This window comes from Bactrocera oleae, chromosome 3, assembly GCF_042242935.1.
Source record: "Bactrocera oleae isolate idBacOlea1 chromosome 3, idBacOlea1, whole genome shotgun sequence".
In the NCBI taxonomy this organism is placed as follows: Eukaryota; Metazoa; Arthropoda; class Insecta; order Diptera; family Tephritidae; genus Bactrocera; species Bactrocera oleae.
The window spans coordinates 19,580,250-19,602,925 of NC_091537.1; the positions used below are offsets into that span (position 1 = coordinate 19,580,250).

Consider the following 22,676-nt stretch of genomic DNA (forward strand, 5'->3'; position numbering starts at 1 on the left):
AAAAATTGGTTGAATTTCGGATCGTGTAAAAAACAACACCCAATAGGAATTCACAAGCAGTAGAATATCACTTCAAATGTAAGCCTTAATGTTATACTCTACTCTTAGTATAATGGGAGTAGTGATTGGAGCGACTCCTACAAATTTTTCATAACTTACACCAAACACGTTAGCAATAATCTATATTACACACCTACAATGAGTTGCCATCAAATAACGCATACTTGGAGAGTAGCAAATCGAACAAACAACTGGTCTCAATTAAACATAGGCAGCAATTGCTATACATAACAAACATTACTTCGTCTCATCAACATTTTGAGGGTGCCGAATCGTTCAAACAACCGGTATAATTGCAGTAAATTGGTATAAATATATAAAAGTAAATCTGTAACCGCTTATACAACTTCAAATAGGACACCATCGGGTTAAATTAAATTGCATAACTTTATTTTTGCTTTCACTTCCACATTTTGTTGAAGAGAGCGGAGCTCAAATCAAGCGAGTAGAGACGAAGCGAATCGAATATGATTTATGTGTCGTAAACTGACAGACAAACAATTAGTATAAATATTTGTATAACCAAGCACAATTGATTTCTTGGGAAGAAGACTCTGTGACGAAAATTAGCCCAAATTATTAGGCGGTTATTTAACTAGCCCTCAGTGAATTTAGATATGTTTCTAATTAAGCCTCCTCTCCTCGAGACTTAATGACTAAATTTTAAAATATGTATCCCCAAGTGTGCTTAAAATGTAAAAAAAAAAAAAATGCTGTAAAAATTTTCTTGCGAAAATCAGGAGCGGTGGCCATCTCGTTCTGAGCCCATTCACCGAACGTGCAATGCGCCTGACGGAAGTTCGGCTTCAGTTCTTGCACGAATTGGATTTTAAAAGTCCGGTAACCAAGATCTTTCCGCAAATTCTTTCATAAAGTAGATGGGCACATCTCCAATTGTTGCGCGCGATGGAGAATGTACTCATGCAGGTCTTCTTCAAAACTCTGCTCCACAGCAGTAATAGCGTCTTCGATGCGCACTGCCCGGCATGTCTGAGGATGTGCATAATCTACTAGAGTAAGTGTGGTGCGAAACCGATCCATAGTTGCTCGAATTACCGACTCTGCTGGGCGATTATGACGACCGAATGAGATGCGCACGAACCGATTCACACGAACCGAACCATTATTTTGGCAATAAATTTTCGGGACTTGCATACGTTTTTCCGGAGTAAGCCTATTTGTTATGAAATGGCAAACCAAACTGGGTATAAATCAACTAACAGCTGTCAAAAAGACCAACTCCGAAAAAAGTATTGGCCCATTGAAAATATTACGTCAAAGAAACACCCTTAGAAACGTTTTCAGTTTTTCGAAACTTCTATGGAAGATTTGAGTAGATGTCGTGGTAAATGATGGTGCTCGTTTCTTGAGGATAGTGTAACGGTAAGCAATTTAATTGAACTGGGTAGAAGACTAAATTGAGGCACCAAACTCTTATGAGACCGTGTTATAAAAAGTTATTAACAAAGCTTTTTTGTCCCGCTTTTTGAAGAATAATCGCAATGACCTCATTATTAAACGAAAATTGTATTATATTTTTCAAACATAATATCTAATGCGCTTTGCAAGGGCTAGTCCTATGAAGTTAATCTGCTTCAGGCGAGGACTGAACTTGCTCTATTTGCAAAAAAAAATTTTTTTAATCTTGCATAGCGCAGCCAAGAGAAGCTCTTTATTTCGATAAAAAAAAAATACAAAGATAATATGAATTTAAAAGTAGTACTTCGGTCAAAATTGTATTAATGGAGGCAATGAATGCACCATCGATTAATGAAATAAACTGATACTAGTTATAGAAGAGCATTTTTAAATATATCATCAAGTATTAATTTCTCATAATTACATATATAACCTTCTCCAATAGACTTATAGAGGAAAATTTAAACTCATTAACATACTTATTTGTTATATCTCCTAGAAAATATTGTGTAGTGTTTTATAAACAAATTTTAAATTAGAAAAAATGTACAAATACCCTCTCACTACAAAATCGGAAACTATCATTTCCCCAACAACAGGAATTCCGCAACATTTCATATCCTTAAAACCTTTACCTTGCTTCAGTATATTAAGATACTTAGCATAAAGTAAAGTAAAATGAAAAGCACTACTTTTCTCTAACTTTTGATTATTCTTCCACACTTTTGCTTCAATTTCGCTGCTGCGGCACAATTTTCCACTAAAAATCGCTTTTCCACCGCTGCAGACGCACTCGATGAAGGGGAAGTCTATGATGAGTACAACAACATGCTCATCTCCTCCGGTCGCCATAGTGCACGGCAACAGCCACAACTACAGCAACAACATCAACAACAACAACATAACTATGATATTGTTCTACTTAAGGAATTGTCAACAAGTTCTGATTCACTCTTTACAGACCCTCTTTCACCGCGTAGCATTGGCGAACAACAACAACAGAGTGCAGAGACTACCGCAAATGAATCGGACAAACGTACACACTTACGCACATACAATCGTTTGGCAGCGCGTGGCCTCAACGATTTGCCAACGCTTATTAAAGATCGACCGATCAGCGAGATCAGCATAACATCGGCCGATACTTCGGGTATACTCTCGCCGACAACAGCACGTGCTGTGTACGAGCTACAGCGTCGACATCGCGCCGATAAGGTAGCACATTTGTCCGTCTCACAAACGACATACTTGGAATTAGTGCCCGACGCGAGTCCCGAGCTCGAGTCGGATAGTCCGGATGAACAGATGGCATTGCAATTGGGTAAGAAATTGGCACAAGTGCTAAGTAGTAGCGGCAGTAGTGGCAGCGCAGCCACAGTGACGCCACAAGATAATGCCACCGTGGGCACTGTGGGCGGTGCGGATCTCTTCGGTAATCTGGCGAAGACCAAGAAAATTGAATTGCATAATTTATCGTCGCGACTGGGAACGGCAGCAACTACAACGCCAACAGAGGAGAAAACAGGTGAGTGAATTTGGTTTATAATAATTTAATAGCCTTCACATCTCATTTAAAAAACAAAACAGAATTTTTTCAATAATAGCCATATTTTGGCTGATTTCCTTAAAACAGATCCATTATCTGCGAAGTTGACTATATTGTTTTGATCAGCCTATAATCCCACCCTGATTTCTTATACTGATATATTGAACCGCGCGTAGAAAAAGTAAAAGTTCGTTAAATTAGTCTCAATTCTCGAGTATTACAAATTTACTTAAAGTAAAGGGAATCACCCTTTATAAATATTTTTCAAGCTCAATTAGCATTAACTTTTTCTTCCTTATAAACTTAAAGCCACCTTCGTGCATCTGATTTTTAAGGAACAATATTCTCGAAGATTTGGCATTGACTGCCGGGGAACGTCCGACTTCTTCTATCGATTTAACCTTAGGTACAGTTTAAACCCCTAACTTTCTGGTAGTGATAATGCACTGTGTTCGCTTCACTACGGTTATTCAACGATTTCTTTGAGATTTCGGAATTTGAATGGAATAAAGACAAACGAAAAGATGAAAACCCTTGTATTGGATATATGGGTGCTAGGATAAGTTATTGGTCGATATAATCCATTTTTCTCATGCTTGTGGCCTAGCTAGGATTGACAGTCAGGCAATGTTTGCTATACGGCCAAACTTTTAATTTGGACCGTCTGAAGAAAGCAATTGCCCAGAACTGGTCAGTTTTGCCCAATAGACGAGGAATTGTGTTCCATCAGGACAACGGTGGCCAAGCCAGGATTGACAGTCAGGAAGGTTTTGCTCTCTATATGGTGGGTTTGGGATAGCAGGGAATAATTTACTATAAGCTGCATTTCTACTACCAGACTCTTAATACGGACATGTACTGTCAAAAATTGGACCGTCAGAAGAAAAAAATCGCCTAAAAGCAGCCAGCTTTGACCAATAGGATAAAAGTAATTGGGCACAATCAAGGCAACGCCAGACCGCACGCACCGATAATGACTCGCTAGAAGCTCCGGTATCAAGTGAATACGATCTGTTCTTGTCTATGCCGAAGAATTTTGCTGGTGAAAAATTTGGCTTAAGAGAAAGTTGTGAAAATGAACTGTCACAGTTGTTTACCAATCGAGACGAGAGTTTCTATGAGACCACCATTTATTTTTATTTCTTTTCTAAAACCTTCAATTTAATGCAAAAATAATGGATTTCCTTTTACTGGTCCTTTATACCTTTATACAGCTTAATTACTAAATCCCTCAGAGAGCAACTAACAGTCTGTTTGAAAATAAAGTCTATACACTCAGTGTAAGCTATTCCGTGCGTACACAAATATCTATTTTCCAAACACCTTTCAAGATATTTTGTGAGTGTATCTAATATATTGTCAGTGGGTGTAAATACATTTGCAAATATTTCTAATCAAGCGCTCAAGATTTAGCAGACAATCATACAAAAACATAATCAAATAATGTTTAATAAAGATTTAAGTCTTTAAGCTCATCCACTTTCTGCTCCGTGTTTACATTCCATTAAACGCTCCATTTGCGTAAAAATAATAAATAAACAGCGTCAACCTATCAACGTGCTATTACGACATGCGCTCCCATTCCACACACATATGTATATATACTTATGGTATATGGTAGGTCAAACATATATGACCGGCTTTTAGGCGCATGCTGCTCGTATTTATTTACCCATTAACCCAGTCAAAACAAATGCGGCAAAACATTTACTTTACCCCTTAACACACTACCGTCGCAATTGAGTTGCATGTGGACAGACACACGAACATTCAGGCAAACATACATACTTGTATGTATATAAAATCACTCTGGCAAAAATTTGGTAGTGGACGTGAGAATGTGAGCTCAGTGGATGCTTTTCATTTTGTACGTGCACACACATACACACATACAATAATGAAAAGCTACAAGCTCAAAGGAGGGCATGTATGTATGTAGAAACAATTCGGTTACAATTACAATACCGTTACTTGCATATACGTATAAGTTGTGTACATGCAGCCGCATTAGCTGTGTTGGTGCGCACACACACGTGGTCGGCACAAGCTAGAAGTTATTTAAATACCCTTATGACCAACAAATCCTAGATCATACACAACTCTATTTGGCTAGCGACGAGACAACGAATGTGTATGTGAAGTAAATAAATGGTTGCGGAATTGCAACCGCAATAACTGGAGATACATACACATGAAATATTTCAAAATATTTAGAGAACATTCGTAGTTCAAAAGCTCGAAATGCTAGAAGTTCTAATATTAATAATATTCTCATAAGTTTTAAGTACATTCTTCTTCAGCATTGGCCTTGTAATAGCTTAAGCAATTCTAAAAGAATCTAACATACTATAGCTCTACTGACATTACATTGCTTCAGAAGTGGTAAATTAGACTTAAATTTTTTCAATTAATAAACAAATAAGATCCTCTCCTGTATGATTCTGCAACCACCAGCTGAGAGTGCAGCAAATTAGTTAGCTAAAGAATCTACTGCATGTATCTCAAGAAGTCATCTTATGTGATTTTCCCTGCCTGCAATGCGTAAAGGTCCATGCCTCTTCTGCACAATCTTTCTCTGACGCACCCCAAGAAAAATTCTCTTTCGACGAACAAAGCAAGCATTTAGGAATCTCTCAGCTGGATATAAAGACTGGCATTGTCCACTGTGTCTATTGCGACACAAAGACAAACATTTTCACCACAGCTTCCAAGTGTTTATTAGCAAGATAGCGCGCTAATTTTTCTTAAGCAGAATAGATATTTCCTGTCATAGCGATATGAAAACCACTTCCAATTGTGATACCGTAAGCGGTTTAAAAGTCGACACATAATCGACTGTCGATTACACATCTCGTGTCTTTCTCAAGATTTGACACATGGTTAAAGTCGGATTACTTGTAGATTTAACTGTCTAAAGTCAAACTTTTATAGTCCCATGAGCTTTAGCCGACAGAATTTCATACTCAATATTAGGAAGACAAATCTCATGTTATTTGGCGTAGATTATGGCATCACCGATCTTTTAGATTGGACAAAATATACTTATAGTTTAATTTGCTGCCATCATTCTATGATATTTAGCTTAAGATTTAGAATGTATACGAGTACAAAGTATTTAATCAGCGCATAGACGACGAATTTAATAGTTTTGCCGATGATATATCGGCACCGGCAGTATTGTCCTCTAGCCAGACTAAAGTTTTTGTAAATTCCTCATGTTTGGGTGATAGATTATATTGTCATAGATTGGAGGTTCTGGCTAATCATCTAAACGGTGTTTTACTGCTCTGTTTATTCAACTTAGGTAAAAAGTACTCAATCCAATAAGGACATATGTGATTAGGTCTTTTTACCTTTTACAGCTATTTGCTCTAATATTTGAACTCAAGCTCTTAACACTCATGTATTTTGGTCCTCTCCATTTCATTAGAGAAAGTATATCCCACTTTTTAGACTCTGAACTGGGTTTATTAAGTTTGCCACGAAACACCCAGCAAGAAATGTCGAAGACCCTATAAAATATATACATAAATGATTAGCAATTGTCGAAACGGCCGATATCGGACCACTATAGCATATAGCTGCCATAAAAACTGAACAATCGAAATCAAGCGCTGTTATGGAAAACTTTTTCATTAGACGAGGTATCTTCACAAAATTTGGCATGAGTTATTTCCTAAAACAAAAATGTATTCTCCGAAGAAATTGTTCAGAACGGATCACTTTAGCATATAGCTGTCATACAAATTGAACAATCGGAATCAAGTTCTTATAAGGAATATTTGTATTTGTAAAGGGTATTACGGCTTCGGTGCAACCGAAGCTAACGTTTTTTTTCTTGTTTCTTCATTAATTGGAATTACACTTTTCTTTGCTTGCCAAAAAATGTCTGATTTCTTGGTCTAATATGTGACCTGCAACAATATTTTACGGAAAAAATCTCACTTATAATTGTTCAATATCAAATTTCCGAACATTAGAAGCCTCAACTTATAGACCTTGGAGCATAGCGAATGTCTGATCTGATATATCCAACTAAGAGCTATCACCAAATCTGAAAGGGAAGGTCGAGCAAATAAGAATTCAAAACATCGTAGAAAAATGCACCTAAAGTAACAAATCTAAATAACAAATTGGTACAAAAAACCACGGAGTTTCAAATACTTTTCTACCTTATACAAAACCTAATAATTTAAGAGTTTCTCACACTTTGAAGCACACTTTTTTTAATTGAGCTTTTGATATTTTACACGAACGGATAGCGAGCCGCCGACTCGCCGACTGCTAGATGACCGCTCTACCTACCCAATATGGCGATCGCTAAGCGACGAAACTTAGATAGGTGGAAAGAGCTTCTTAAAAAACCTTTTTGACTTATGACTTTTATGCACAAGTTTAAAATAATATTTTTAAGGCAAAAAGTGAAAGTTTATTTTTATAAATCATTTAGGGATCCATTTATTATAATGGTAACACCTTTTTAAATGCGTTGCCAACACTCCTTTCAATGAAAAACTTTTAGGTTACTTCACAACTTTTCTCCGCCTACTAATGATAACAAAACAGAAATTCAAAAGTAAACTCGATAAAAATAATTTTTGTTGCCAAAATTATTTTAAAAAAATATACCTTAATTGTTATTACAACAAACGTACATATTGTTTTCTTAGTAAATTTATGATAAATATCATTTTTTCCTGTAAAAAGTTTCCGGCACATCAATACGCCTATCAGCATTCTTTGCAAATGCGCTGTTATTTTAAAACTTTCCAAGAACACCCGTTCGCCACTAATTAAAATCCTTCAACCCGAAAAAATGTAAACCTATTAATTAAACCCCTCACTTGAAAACCGCCCTACAAACAAACTTGCAACTGCTCATTCACCCTTTCTCTCAAACGATAAGATTTTAAACGTTATTGCCTAAGCTTTTATCGAGATAATTTTTCCTTTTTCTTAAATCTCCTTTTCATGTTTATTGACCTTAAAAGTATTTTTACAATTATATTGAAAGCTCGTTGCACAAACACAAGTGCTTATGCATGATTTTTTTACTGTTAATTAAATTAGGTTATTTTATAAGCACTTCACGTACGTAAAGAAGGTACACGGCTAAGTAAATTAGTCATCCGAGACAGACGTAAAGAGAGTGGGCTTACTTTAGAGATACACAAATGGACTGTTTAGTGTGTTTGCTAATAATAAACATAAAAGTTAGAAATATCAGCAAAGTAATGATAAGTATTATTTATACAAAACTATGAAACGTAGGAAGTAAAAACGAAGGGTGTCACAGCATTGGAAAGAGGGATGCGTGGTTAAAAGAAAAGCTTTAATATTCTCTAACTTAAAAAAGCGTGAGTTTGGAGATAAAAATTTATATACTTTTATGGCTTGACCTATTGGAGCTAACGACCACGCCTCAACTGACACGACAAGCTTCAAGAAACTGTCAAAAATCATCATGACCATAGAGTTTGTATGAGACATATTTGACATGAACTTGTAGATTTTGTTGGCCGAATAGAATCCGGGTCAGTACCAGTAACGTAGTGCCTCAAGTTTGTCCGCGTCTTTTATCATTATCTTAAAAGCTGTTTTGAATCGCCATCTCTTACAGATTTTTTGATATGCGTCCTTACTACTATTTAGTTCAGATTCTTTTTTGGCCAAAGTCCAAGCTGCAAATTCTGTTAATTTATTTAGTCGACTGTGGACGATAAACTAGAACTTGATACTGGCAGCTATCGATATCCATCATCTGTCTATGGACCGCTATCTTGCGGAAGGGATCATTACTAGTTGAAAGCCTGCTCTTACGAAGCAGCCTTTTTTTGTATATCTACGAGAAAAGTCGCTTCACAGTCACTAGAATAATTTTTACGTTCGTCTATCAAACTAAATGTTTCTTAAAGTGCTCTGTAAGACCGTACTTTAACAGTAGATACTCTTAAAAATGACAGAAATAGGAGCGAACAAGATGGGAGCATGTGTTCTGCATTTTTTTAGCGGTTTGAATATTTTCTACAGATCTTACTATAATTTGCGTTTCTTGAAGCAATTTAAGCTCTAAAATCGCGAGGAACAAAAGAAAACTGGATCCACATTAAATTACCGAACATTCGGACATTTTTATTTCAAACTCACAGGCTTTCATTACAGCGCTAATTTTTCAGCATCTTAGCGCTTTTATTACAATTTAAAAAAACGATCTATAATTATATAGGCTTCTTATTAACGCATCTTTAAGACAAACCACTGTATAAATGCTCGTTTCTTATGGTGGGCGTAGGGTTATTTTTCCGAGGTTATTTATTTTATTATCCCTTTATTGTGTTTATTGGTAAGGCTCATTGCCTTTCATTTGTTTTCTTATTATCATTATTATTTTTTTTTTTTTGTATATGAACTTTTTGTTACTTTTTACGGATTTCCTTTTTCTTTTTATTTCCTTTTTTCCGGCTCATCACCGCCTGCCAAAGTAGAGCCCGCAAACAATTACAAAGAATATAAGTTCGTCTCATTTTTGTTAACAAAGAAACGTGTTTTTCCTTTTTCTTGTTTCTTTCATGGTTTCACGGCGGATACCACGCCCCCACCACCGACACCACCAACCTACTACAACAACACCTTTACATTCACCAGATGCCAGCACAACGAACAGCAAACAGTTGCCGCCTTCAACAGAAACTCAATCAACCGTTATAATTTCATTTAAATCATCGCAAACACCTGTTCAGTCTCAGCAACAGCTACAGCTACAGCAACAGCAACAATCGCCAGCACCAGCGACACCGCCTCCAACGACAAGAACGAAACGGGAAACCGCTAGCGTGTCAACCCCAACCACAACCACAGCGGCGGCTGGAACAGCATCGGAAGTTGCTGCATCAACGCCTACGAACGCTACAATAACAACTACAACAGCAACAGTTTTGGCATCCACAGAAACTGGCGCTCTAACGGCAACACCTTTGACACCCGCCACACCTAGCAACAATGTACTCAAACGTGTCGCTTCACTCACGGCTGAGAAGGCAGCAGCTACAGCAGCCGCCGCCAACGCTATTAACGCCAATGCAAACGGAAGTGCGAGCGCCACCGGCATGGCCGCGCATTTGGAGTATATCAGCGGCTGTCGGCGTCTATCTTATGTGCCGGAGAAGTTAAGCTTCGCTGCGTATGAAAAGTTCGAAGGTAAGTACAAGCGTGTGCCTGTGTTATGCCTGCCTGCCAGCCAGCCTGCTTGCTTGTCTTGGTCCCTGCTAACGTTACTTAGTCCACAACGGCTTCGTCCTGTCAAATGAGTGCGCCGCGAAAGGATGTTATGGCATTGTGTAGTGTCTTCTTCGCCGCTGCCGATTGACTCTCCGCTTCACTTTTGTGTGTGATTTGGTGCGCAAATTTGCACACGTTTTTATTATTCATGCGCCGGTATTTACCTTTTGTTAACTTTATCAATGTGTTGATATTTTTTCTACTCACACTTTGTGCAAAAGATTTCGCTCCTTTTTTTTTGCAACGAAATCTTCTCTTTTAATTTCTGTTTAAATATTGACGCATATTGTAAGCGGAAATTGTAATCTTGAGAATCAGCCAAGTCAAACGTACCTACCGTTAAGCACTCCACGCGCTCTCACCCTCTCTAGCTCGCTCAGTCTCTTTAGTTACCTACTTTGAAAAACGGAAATTTGCCGCTCTCGAATGTTTAATGTAGAATTTTATAATGATGTTTGAGGCAAATAATCTTCGATTAGCTTTTAGCTGTGAAAAAAACGGTTTAATTGTGCGCAGTCAGGAAAAGAATTCAAGAGATATGACAGAACTACGCCGTTAAATGTTAGGCAATTGAAATATTTACATTTTTGCATCATTTTTAATAAAGTGTCTTAAGCTTTCCTTTAAATTAATGCGAGATTGCGCAAACTTTTGTCGCATACTGTAAGTGAATTTTATGAAATAATATTTTAAGTTACGTTGATAAATTTTGATGCCACAAGCTCAGTTAATCCAACTACATTGCAAAGTTGGGAGAGTAACAGTCGCACAGTGTGTTAAGTTAGCTACGAATTAGTAGTTTAGGCAGCTATCTCATTATTTTAAGATGTAACGATGTATTTTGCTGCGATTATGTATCAAAAGAAACCAAAACTATCATCCAAATTGCTCCTTATTGCCTAAAAACGTAATTTATTATTTTGCCACAATTTTAATTGAAACGAAGATAAGTAAACTAAATATAGATCCGGTATACCGTTAACTCCTAATAATCACAGGGATGTTGAATACTTTCTCGCACTTTCTTGATCTAAAAAATATTAGTTTGGGTTTCTCCTTCAGTAGGTATATAACACGAAAACTTAGAAAAAGCAATCAAATAGTTGTTTTGGAGTCCCACTGGAGAGAACCACTACAGAACCGTATATAAAAAATATAAGTAGCTTTAAAAAAAACGTAAATGAATAATAAATATTGGTTTTCGAGCTTATAAAATCCAACTCGTGCAAGTATTGAAGCCAAACGACCAGCAAGCACGTCGCACATTTCGTGAATGGGCCAAAACGAGATGGTCATCGGTCCTGATTTTCAGAAGAAAATTTTGTTCAGCGATGAAGCTCACGTTTAGTTAAATGGATACGTTAACAAACAAATTTCTTGCATTTGCAGCGAAGATAATCCACAAAACATTGCCGATACGCTATTATATACTCAAAAAGTCACTGTTTGGTGTGTCCTATGAGCAGAGGTAATCATTAGTTCACATTTCTTAAAAAAATAAAGCCGGCCATAATATTAGTTAGTGTGGAAGGCTATAAAGTTGATGTGAACGAACTTTGGTTCCAACAAGACGGCGCTCCATGCCATACAGCCAACGAAACAATCCATATATTGAAGGAAAGTTTTGGTGAGTGCATTATCTCGCGTCGTAGGCCTGTGGCGTGGCTCTAAAATCGTGCGATTTAATACAGCTGAACTGGCTGAACCTTAACAGCTAAACTTCGGAGCGTTATTGATGGCATACGGCCCCAAGTACTGCAAGCTTAATTCTTGTCCATAACATTAAGTTATATGACTTTTATTTCTTCATGAAAACCACATGTCTAAAAAAAACACCCTTTTATAAGAGGTTATTATAAGAGTATATGGAAATGTTGACCTTCTTTACTATGATTTGTAATAATGCTCGGGTTATAGTACGACTGATAAGCCTGTGAGATGAATTATTTTAATAGTGGCATCTCTTTCTCTCTGAAATTGAATTATTTTAATAGTGGCATCTCTTTCTCTCTGAAAATCTTAGCGGTAAAAACTACTTAAGAAATTTTGTAGGTCGCTAGAAGAGCAACCAGATCACATGCAGTCAAAATTTGGCATTTGAGAAATTTCACAAAATATGCCTTGTTAGAATTTAATATCAATTCCCTCTGAATTTGTTAATATGTATATCTGATTTAGATATCTTTAAAGTATTGGATATATTATAGATAGCAGCACAGCAATCAAAGGTTCTGTAGCCTAAGCGGGTAACAAAAACTTGAGAATTGCTTTGAAAAATTCTGAAAAAAATAAAGTTTTGGCCAACAGAGGATTATAAAATTCTAGAAAAACATTTTACAGAAATTTTTATTGAGCGGTTTTTCAAACAAAAAATTCTTTTGATCTTCTGAATAGAAATCTACTCGACTATTCAAAATTCTTTATCGAGAAAAAATATTTGAAAATATTTTTGACACCCACAACACCACTGTGCGACTTTTGAGCTTAGCAAAACTTCTGTGCGCCATCATTCCGCAACAGTCAACCGACAATGAATATTACAACAACCACATAACCAAGCAAGCCAGCAAGCAACACTGTTGCATATTACCAAACAATGCAAACAACAAAATTAAAGACAACAACAAAACAGATGCCATAAAATCGCTGAACAGCATACAGCATAGCAGTGCAAAGAGTGATCGTAGTGCAAATATTGTTGCAAAATTATGTGCATGCAACATTTTACATTGCAAACAGATGCAGATGCGCCAACGCATTTCATTATTGCAATGCACGGAGCCACCATCTGTGCAGCGACACTACTCACTTACATCGCTTTCAACAGCTAAAATAACAAAAACAGCAACATGCGACACGCAACGCCCACCGCCCACCGCCCACCACCTTTGGCATTTCACGACTTTTATCCCGACATGAAACGAAAGCTCACACGCCAACCATCAGCGATGACTTGTATTGTGGCGCATAGAATACTTACAGCAGCGACGAGTGTTGTTGCAAGGAACCTTGCAACACTCGAACTGCCTTCCTGCCTGCCTGTCTTCCTGCTGCTTGCTGTTGTCAGTTTTATTGCTGTCGCGTATAAATCAGATTTTCGTTGTTTACCCAAAATCCATACCGTCAAAACACAAAACAAACGGTCGAGAGGAGAGCGGGTTCGGGTTTAGCGTGGTCTAAGCAGGGAATATGGTGGTGGCGTACAGAGAAGACTGCCAACTTTAATGCGTTTATTTAGCAAACATCGCTGATGGTGGCAATAATCATCTAAATGTTGTTGGTGCAACCGTATAAGCTTGCTGCTGGCAAGCTGAAGGACACTTACAATGTGCGACTGTAGCGGGAAGATGACTTAGCATTGCAACACCGTTAACCGGTAACGCATTAAAAATTTTAGCTCATTAGAAGAAGCGGGCGCGATCTCAAATGCGCTATTGGCTTAGCATTTTCATTAGCTCGGTGCGTGAAATGTGCTGGAGGCTTGAAAAGGAGGAATTTGGGATATTTTGTGAGACATTGCTGGCACGAAGAACGCGCTATAAATTATCATTACAGCGCAAATGAAGTTTGTTTAATTAGCAGCGTTGAGAAATAGGTACTTGAAGGCGTAATAAGGTCGTGGTGAGGCACTTAAAATACATATAAAACGAATTGGTTGACAAGTCGTAAAGCTTACTTTAGCAGATGGGAGGTCCGGGGCATATGTGGATGATAAAATAAGGTATATTCTGTTGTGTTTGAGAATTGACAATTTCATAGATGGATTTAACGGTGTTTTGGTACGAAGCTAATTAAGATTGCTTGTGCTCCAGTTAGTAATTGAATAAATACAAGTAATTATGCACCAAGATTCAAATCGAGTTATCGCAAACTTTTTTAATTTTAAGGGTGCATCCCCACCGGGAATGTAATTTTGAATTTCGATGTGTACAAGAATCCCTAGAAAATCTGAGAAACTAAAATACTAATATTTATTAACAATATCTGCTTGATAGACCGATAACTTTATCTTGATATACTGAGAACATTATCTTGGACTGCACCATGTACTGAAATCTCTAGGAAAACTCAAAATTTCATATTTTAGAGAGCTTAGAGTTTAAATCGACTAAAAACAATCATTTTGACTAGGGTTTTCATAATTTTTAAACCAAAAAATTATAATGGTTTTAAAAATCTCACAAAAATGTTTTATAGAGTATAATAATTGTAGTTTCGTAGTTCCCTTGGGATCATTTGCTCGTTCATATAGCAGAACCTTGTGATCAGAAAGTACAGTAATCAAATAAAATAATTATTTATAAGATATTTTAGACTGATGAATGAGACATTTATCTGCCTGATTAGTCAATAAGACAGAGACTAAAAACACTAGGGGACCACTATTTCATTATTTTGGAAAACAAAATGTGTATCTCTCTCTAGCCACTTAATCAATTTGAACAAAATTGATTTCTTAGATGTGTTCTTCCACTCGATTCTTCTTCTTCTTAATTCTTCCCTTCGTACGTCGACGCCAAATTAAGACGATATCTTTTTTACATTTATTCCTTCTTTTGAAAAAGGAGGCCCACTGTTATGACCAGCTGGTACCACAGTGAATGCTTTCAAAGTTAGAGCGTTCGTATTAATTGCGCTAAGTTATTTCAGTTTCATGTGAAAAATAGTAAAAATCAAGACAAGAACCTTCTAAATTCATGTTTCCATTCCTCATCCATCACAAGATAGCCAATTTTGAGACAAGAAATAGATAACAGACTTAAATTGATCGATTTTCCTTAGCAAGGGAGCAATAGAGAATTTTATAAAAGCAGCTGACACTACCATATATGGCGATTTATCGGACACCAAAAATTCCGTCGACTTCAGAATGAAACCTAAAGCAAAAACAGGGATTACACCTTCACTTAGTGAACACCAATGTCAAATTAATTTTTGTTTATAATGTACCTATATTATAATAAATATATTTCGGTGTTGATATGACAGAGATTAAACAGAAATTTGATAAAATGTTCGGAATATTTTCGATTTTCCTTCGTCACTAATTTACAGCAAATATTTTGAGATGAAAGCGTAAATTAACTGAAAATCTTAATAAGTTTATTATTTAAACAATTTTAACTCATAAACTTTATGATAATTGTACCGAAATTACTAATTGTGGTAATAAAGCTCTAGCGCCACCTAGTGCTAGCACTTTTTTATGCGTTGTTGACATACCGATATACACACACAGTCGTAATATAAACCAAAATCGATCACAAAACCGATTTTCGGAAATAATTTTTCGGTTGCGCCATCTACCGCATAGCTTTATAAGAAGAAAACTATCCTGGGGGATATAAATATAATTAGAGACTTAGCCAAATCGCAGCATATGCATATTAAAAGAAAATTACTTAATTGCAACGCCTTCTAGCTTTCTAGTTTTGAATGCACCGAAATAGCAAACCGAATATACTAACCGGTTTTAAAAGGTATTAGTTACATAAAAATAAAATTTTTTAATATTTTAAAAATACTTGAAGTTAAAATGTGTAAGAAACAGTTCTAAATGGAAAATTCTAAGTGGAAAACTTTTAACTTTGAAAAGGTCAAGGTCAAAATACAATGTATAACCGTTGTTGGAAAACAAAAACTTATTGAAAAAATATTCTCTGTAAATATTGAGAAAAAGCAATTAATTTTCACAACTTAACATTTCCCACACACATGCTAAAGACTTATTTTCAAAACAATAAATTTGGATATTTACATTAACTGTAAATTATTTCACACAACAGTGTCATCGAACAAATACACACACGTAAAACTTTTCGCTCAGTGCAAACAAATGATTGAATAATGCTTAGAAATTATCAGTTCTATAAAGCAAATGCTAAACCTATATTTGATATACCTCACAAGACTATACTAGTCAGCATTTATAGAAACACCCTGTAGGAAATGCAGTTGTAAGGAACTAGTTAGACGCCAGTAAGCTTAAAATTGGTCTTTACAAGCATAGAACTATTACAAAGCTATGTGGATTTCGATAGCCGACGGAAAAGGAAAAGAAAGTGTAATTTTTGAGGTTAAACGTGTAGTATTATCCCACTATGATAATATTTCACAAAGTAAGAAAAGCTATACGGTATAATTTCAGACATTATCTGTTATTATACCCTGAACATTATCTGTTATTATACCCTCAGGGCTGGATGAAATAACAGATTTAGATATCAAGTACCTATTAAACTTCGCAAAAAGCGTTGACGTCCTGCGCGACATAAACTTTAGCTCGTATTAATAAAGCTCCACCTGGCATTACCAAGGAGCTGTAGATCTATGTATAGCGTGACCCCTAAGCTAACCTAACTTAATCTTATGAGGTGGGAATTCGATTCATTTTTACTTACACCCAAAATAAATTGTCCAAGTTAGGTCATTTCGAGGGCTCTAGATTTGCCTAACCTAATCTGCCTTTTTTTAAGTTGAGAACTCTTCGTATAAATGCAGAATATTTTAAGATTATCCGGGGACTGTTAAATTAATTCGAGTGTAGAACTAGTTATCACTTTCCTACAGGGTAGCCACACAAAAGTACTTAATGCTCTATCTCTCTAATGACATCAACTCTCATGAAAACAAATATTAGTTACCAAAAATACATTAGTTGCTCGCAGACTTGTTGGCAGTGCTACACTCAGCGTAGCAGTCAACGGTTATCAGCAACAAGCCGGTGATTTGATAAGCGTTCGAAGCATTTTCAAGTGTTTGCCATTTAGAAAACATCTTGACTTGACTTGCACAATTGTTCAGTGTGTCAACAAAACTGTTAGTTTTTCGCGAGTGTTTGACGCATGCAAATGCAAAGTGTGAACGCGAACGGAAACAATTTCGTCAAAAAGAAATTGCTAGAAATGTGAAAAAAAAATTTATAAGAAAATAAATAAAATTAAGTCAACATAATAATAAAATATCAAAGTGTTTAAAAATAAATAAAATGCCTGCGACAAATGGCGAAAAGTATCACAAAAATGCTGAGATCGTGCAGAAAATATTCAAAACGCCGAATTTACAAGGCTTCTACGACGAGCTGGAAAACGCGGATATGTTCGCCTACGATGACATAGACTATGCAGAGAGCTTAGAACTACAACCAGCGAACGCCTTAACTGTGATGAACCTAAAGGACTGTGATTGGGATCAGGAGCTCCGCATAGCGCCGCTGAGTCAACCCATACAAGCGAGAAATCGCAGCAAAATACAGTTGTCGGCCGGTTGGTGTCCTTTACTCGCCAAACTAGTGAGCATTGATGCGCAAGACTACACGATCGAAGTGCGGTCGCAGCAAAGCTTGGCACTGCAAGGCCAAGAGACGACAGGAGACCAGGCACTGCAACAATTAGACGAAAGTGTCGTCGAAGGCCAAGCTGTCATAGTGCCAGCTGGTGATTTCGGCAGTACGACAAAGCTAACAAGCACAAAAAATCTTCACAAATTAAATCTCAAGGTCGTACGAACTTCGAGTAGTGCCTCTACTCTTTCTGAGCAATATAATTTTTCGATCTCCGCACACGTATTCCAAAATTTTCTCACTCTTTACCATTGTGATATCTATTTAGCGACGCATATTAAACGCCCATTACGTTCTTTAACCGTATTAGCACCTAAGTTATCAACCCACGTTCAACCTTGCATCGCAAACAATAGCAATGTGGGCGCGCCTGATAAATTGGCGTTGCCACAATTGCGCCCAGTGGCTTATTCATCGACTGAATTCGCAATAAAATGTAAGTTTACAACAAATATAAATGAAATTAATCACCCAATAAAATTTATCGTGTAGTTTTAACAACTCACAGTGCAACGCCAGATTAAAAGTAATATAAAAGGCAACAATAACAAATTATATCAACAATAATAATCAATCGATAAATTATGTGTTATTGACTCATACTGCAGTCTACTTATGGGCTTACAAGCATACAAGCATATATAAATAAATAAATAAGTAAATAAATAAATATAAGCAATGGTTTTCAAGTGTTGTAGTTATTATATATCCGATTGTCCTACGTCATCGGAGCTCAACCAATTATTCATATTTACTAGTTCATTAGGTTTTCTCACAAGTGTTGAACAAATAAATAGAAATGTATTTCCTCGTTACTTAAAAGAGTCTTGAATGTGTTACTGAAAAAGAAGAACCGATAATTACGAATAATTATGCCATGTTCAAGCAACTCAACTAGAGCTGAGGTTATTAATTTATCTTGACTTAAACAATTAGTATTTGACGGCGCTTTAAAAAGTTATTTTCTGAATTCAATTTTGTAATATTTTGCGCAATTAAATGATTTTCGTCAGGTGGCAACTCTCTATAAAATCTAATATATTAAAAAAGTTTCCGGTTTTTGGAAACGCTTTCATATATACCTTATATTTTCTGATAATTTCAATTAAAATATTTTTAAAAGGTGGCAACTCTTTCCAAAATTTAAAAACGAAAGTTGCCGATTATGAGGAATGCTTTCTAAGATACTTTAAATTTTCTAATAATCACAGGTTTAGTTTTTCAAAAGGTGGCAACTCTAGTAGAAAAAAGGTTTACGCTTAACAAATATGTATTTTCAAAATTTCTCTGTGTTAAAGAAGTAAGGTTTTTGTAAATGTTTTCTAAAACCCGTTATATTTTGATTAATTCAAGTGTTAATTTTTGATAGGTGGCAACTCTTTTTCAAAATTAATTTTTTCTTTCAAAAGCTTTAATTGCTTTATTTCTGTAATATTTTATGACATTTTATTTTATCTTCAAGCATATGCTTCTGCCTTCCTTGTATGGTAAATGGAGCTCAATTATATATTTGGGTATGAAATAAAAAAGGATAAGGTAGTGACATTCGTGAGCCATAAATTAGATAGTGGCGGATTTAAAAATAAGTGTATTTCCGCGGAGCAAACCTTTCCAAAAAATTTTCGGAAGCAAATGAAAGTTTATAATGATATTTTTGTATTTCCTTACACCAGTCTTTAAAAAATATACCCTTATGAAGATTACCTTTGTAAAAATATAACTAAAATCATTTTTCGTGCTGTGTTATTAAGTTATGTAGTCTTGGAAAATGACAAAGTATTTAGATCTGAAAATTTATTTCTTGAACTGCGAAGGAGGTTTACTAAACCGCGCTCTTTTCGTTACCAAGACTGCGGTTCTATTACCAGAATTCAATAGAGTGAATAGAAAAGAGAAACTAATTGAACTGCAACAAAATGTAATCACTTTTTTTCTTTAACTTAAGAAATGTTTATTAAAACGAAATCGGCACTGAAACAAGAAACTAACTTTATGTTAGAACCCTGTGTTAGCCTCTTATTTGTAAGTTATGGTAAATGTTTTGTTTAATTGGGTTAAACCGTTTATTTTCTCAGCTTTAATCCACTATATTTTTAGCACAAGATTCTCTAGATATTCAAAATTGCAATAATACTTGTTAATAATTCAGAATTTTTAAAAGATAAATAAATGTAAAAGCACTTATTGAAAATATTGAAATATACTTGTGGATAAGTACAAGCTACCAGACATAAAAGCCAGGCAAATGAAGGCAAATCAAAGCCGTAAACATTTGAGTGGCCTTGTGAAGGCCAGAGTCTTAGAATTATAGTTGTTATCTCTTCTAAAAAGACCAACATTAATTTAGTTTTACTTGCAAAATCGCTTATCTACTTATTGAGTCTAATACAATATTATTGTTCAGCAAGACAATTTTCCTACTAAAGCAAAATATAATTTTTAATCTTTTGATAAGAATGTTTAAAAGAAGGTGTAAACGAAATCTTGTTTTTTTTTTTGCATTTATATTATGGTTTTGTGGAGTTTATGAACCGTATAAATTGAACACAATCATTCATTTATTTTTTGGCTTCATTTTGTTACTTTCATTTACCGGTTACTTTCATCATACATAACCTAATTGTACAATTTTATTTACATTTTTAACATTAACTGTTTTTTTATATGTATGAGTGAATCAGAATTTCCGACAATAAATGTTGCTGGAAAATATATTTAGTTTTTCTTGCAGTTTATTTTCAAGCCTCGTTTTTTCTCGAACTTGAGTAATTTCTTCTAACTTTTGATCCCTTATTTTTAATACCAGGCTAAATCAGTTCGCCAAACAATTTATACCCTTTATACCCTGTTACGTTTGCTACAAAATTTGTAATACCCAGAAGAAAACGTCGGAGGGCCTAATAAATAAATATATTAATTATCAGCATGACGAGTTGACTTGATTTAGTCATGTCCGTCTGTCTGTATTTACTCGAACTAATCCCTCAGTTTTTGAGATATCAATATGAACTTATGCTCACTTCCTTTTCTTTCCATTTGTTGGAACCACCGAAATTGGGTCGCAATACTATATAGCTGCTAATAAACTGAACGATCGCCATTAAGTGCTTGTATGGAAAACTTTTTCATTTGATGAGATATCTTTAAGAAATTTAGCATGGATTATTATCTAAGACAATGGTGCAATATCCGAAAAACTGTTCAGATCGAATCACTATAGCATATAGCTGTCATACAAACTGAACGACCCAAATAAAGTTCTTGTAAGGAATATTTTGCATTTGGCAAGGGTATTATACTTTATTTAAGACAAGCTGAAACAAGGCTAAGCATCCCTTTCTGACACTATTAATCTCACTATTATCGCTTCCTTTAATAATACCAACCAACTTCCGAATCTCACGACGGGTTGAACGTAGTATCTACAACATATCAGCCTCAAGATTTTAAAATCATTACTAAAAGTCTGCTTGTTCCCTTATTTTTAAAATAATATACAACTTAAAATTTATTTTTTTTAATTTCTTGTGTCTTTCTGTATTCAAAATCTCATTCATAAATATATGTTATTGTAAAGAAATTCTACTGAACTTCATTCTTTGAATTTTTTTATTACAATTTGAAAATATTTTTTTCCAATTTTATTTAAAAAAATTTTCAAAAATAAATAAAACAACTGTTTATCACCAATTTTTGTAGCAATTCCATGTGTGAGAGCGTCTATTTTGAGATACTATATATACCGTTACACAATATGGTGGCGTTCTTACAAATGTTACATATGATCTATAGTTCCTACAAGATAAGTGAGTGAAAGCGGAGATGAAGCAGACCAGAGAGACACAACTTATTTTATATTAAAAGAAAAGAAAATTTTAATTAAAAAGATATTCAACTCCTTCTTCTTCACAGGTCAAATGCTCATGAAATGGCTGATTTCATCGCTGCAACAATCGGGCAGTAATCTCAATGAACAAGACTTAAATAATCTAACAATACAGTATTGTAACAATCTAATAAATGTGGGTGTGTTAAAGCAGATCTCCGAGGAAACGGATATTAAAAACTTCAGTGTAAGTATATAAATGACATAACTCCAAAAATTTATTTGTAATATGCAGGCGCGCAACCACCATTAACACCATTTAAAGTCGAACTGTAGTAAAGTTTAATGCATATTAATTACCGTCGAGTCTAATGAAAACAAAGTTGTAGAAAAGAGTATTCGCATAAAGTGAGCGAAAATAAACTAAAAACTTAAAAAAAAACGCAAATAAAACGCAACCATCACTTCCTGCCACAAATTAAAAATTGATATTCCAACGTTCAGTGACTTTTGCCACTGCACTTAGAAAACTTAAAGAAATAGAAAAAAACGGTACTTTTAAGAATTAAAAAACTTATCAACTCCTTCAGCGTGAGTGAGCCATTGCTACAAAAATGCAAAATACTCAAAACAAAAAAAAAGGAAAAATACAAATCCTTTGCTCAAGCAAGAATGCAACCAAACTTTTTAGAGTACTTTGAAGTTGTCAAGGCGGGCGCACCAACGACCAGTCAGCCAGCCAACCGACTTAGTTACTTGCCTTCGAGTGTTTTGCACTTCCTACAGCTTCGATTCATGCTAAACTATTCACACAACAGCAACAAGGTGTGCTGCATAATGTATGAATGAAATTGCTGAGAATTGGAGGGGACTTTTTTCAATTCAACTTTGAGTTCGAAAGGAATTATTGAAGATACAAAGCAATAGAACCCATGTAAAATGTTCCATTTCTTCAAAAAAATATAAAAAAAAACAATAATTCGGTCGAAGATCGGCTCAGATAGAAAGAGATCCACGTCTAATTGAAAGATCTTTGAAACTCGAAACCTACGCTATAGAATAATGATTAAGTTCAAGTTAACCTTCATTAGCTTCAATATTTCGTTGACTCTCAGTGTATTGAGTTCTAAGCTTTTCCAGTCGGAGTCAGTTATATAATTTTAATATTTGGAAACCGCATTGGTATTCTATCTTTGTGTTCTCAG

At 35.4% G+C, this 22,676-nt stretch overlaps 1 protein-coding gene across 8 annotated transcripts in view; it reads left to right on the forward strand.

Annotated features, from left to right (window-relative positions):
- capu (formin protein cappuccino) overlaps window positions 1–22,676 on the forward strand; it is an 86,277-nt gene that overhangs the window by 52,656 nt on the left and 10,945 nt on the right. For 4 of the 8 annotated variants that reach the window (XM_036366808.2, XM_036366812.2, XM_070106194.1 and 1 more), the window contains 3 exons: window positions 2,267–3,004; window positions 9,671–10,222; window positions 21,558–21,718. In XM_036366808.2, coding sequence (XP_036222701.2) covers window positions 2,267–3,004; window positions 9,671–10,222; window positions 21,558–21,718 — 1,451 coding nt within the window. The remainder of the gene's footprint in view (window positions 1–2,266; window positions 3,005–9,670; window positions 10,223–21,557; window positions 21,719–22,676) is intronic. The other 4 variants (XM_036366809.2, XM_036366810.2, XM_014231959.3 and 1 more) reach the window with 1 other exon arrangement.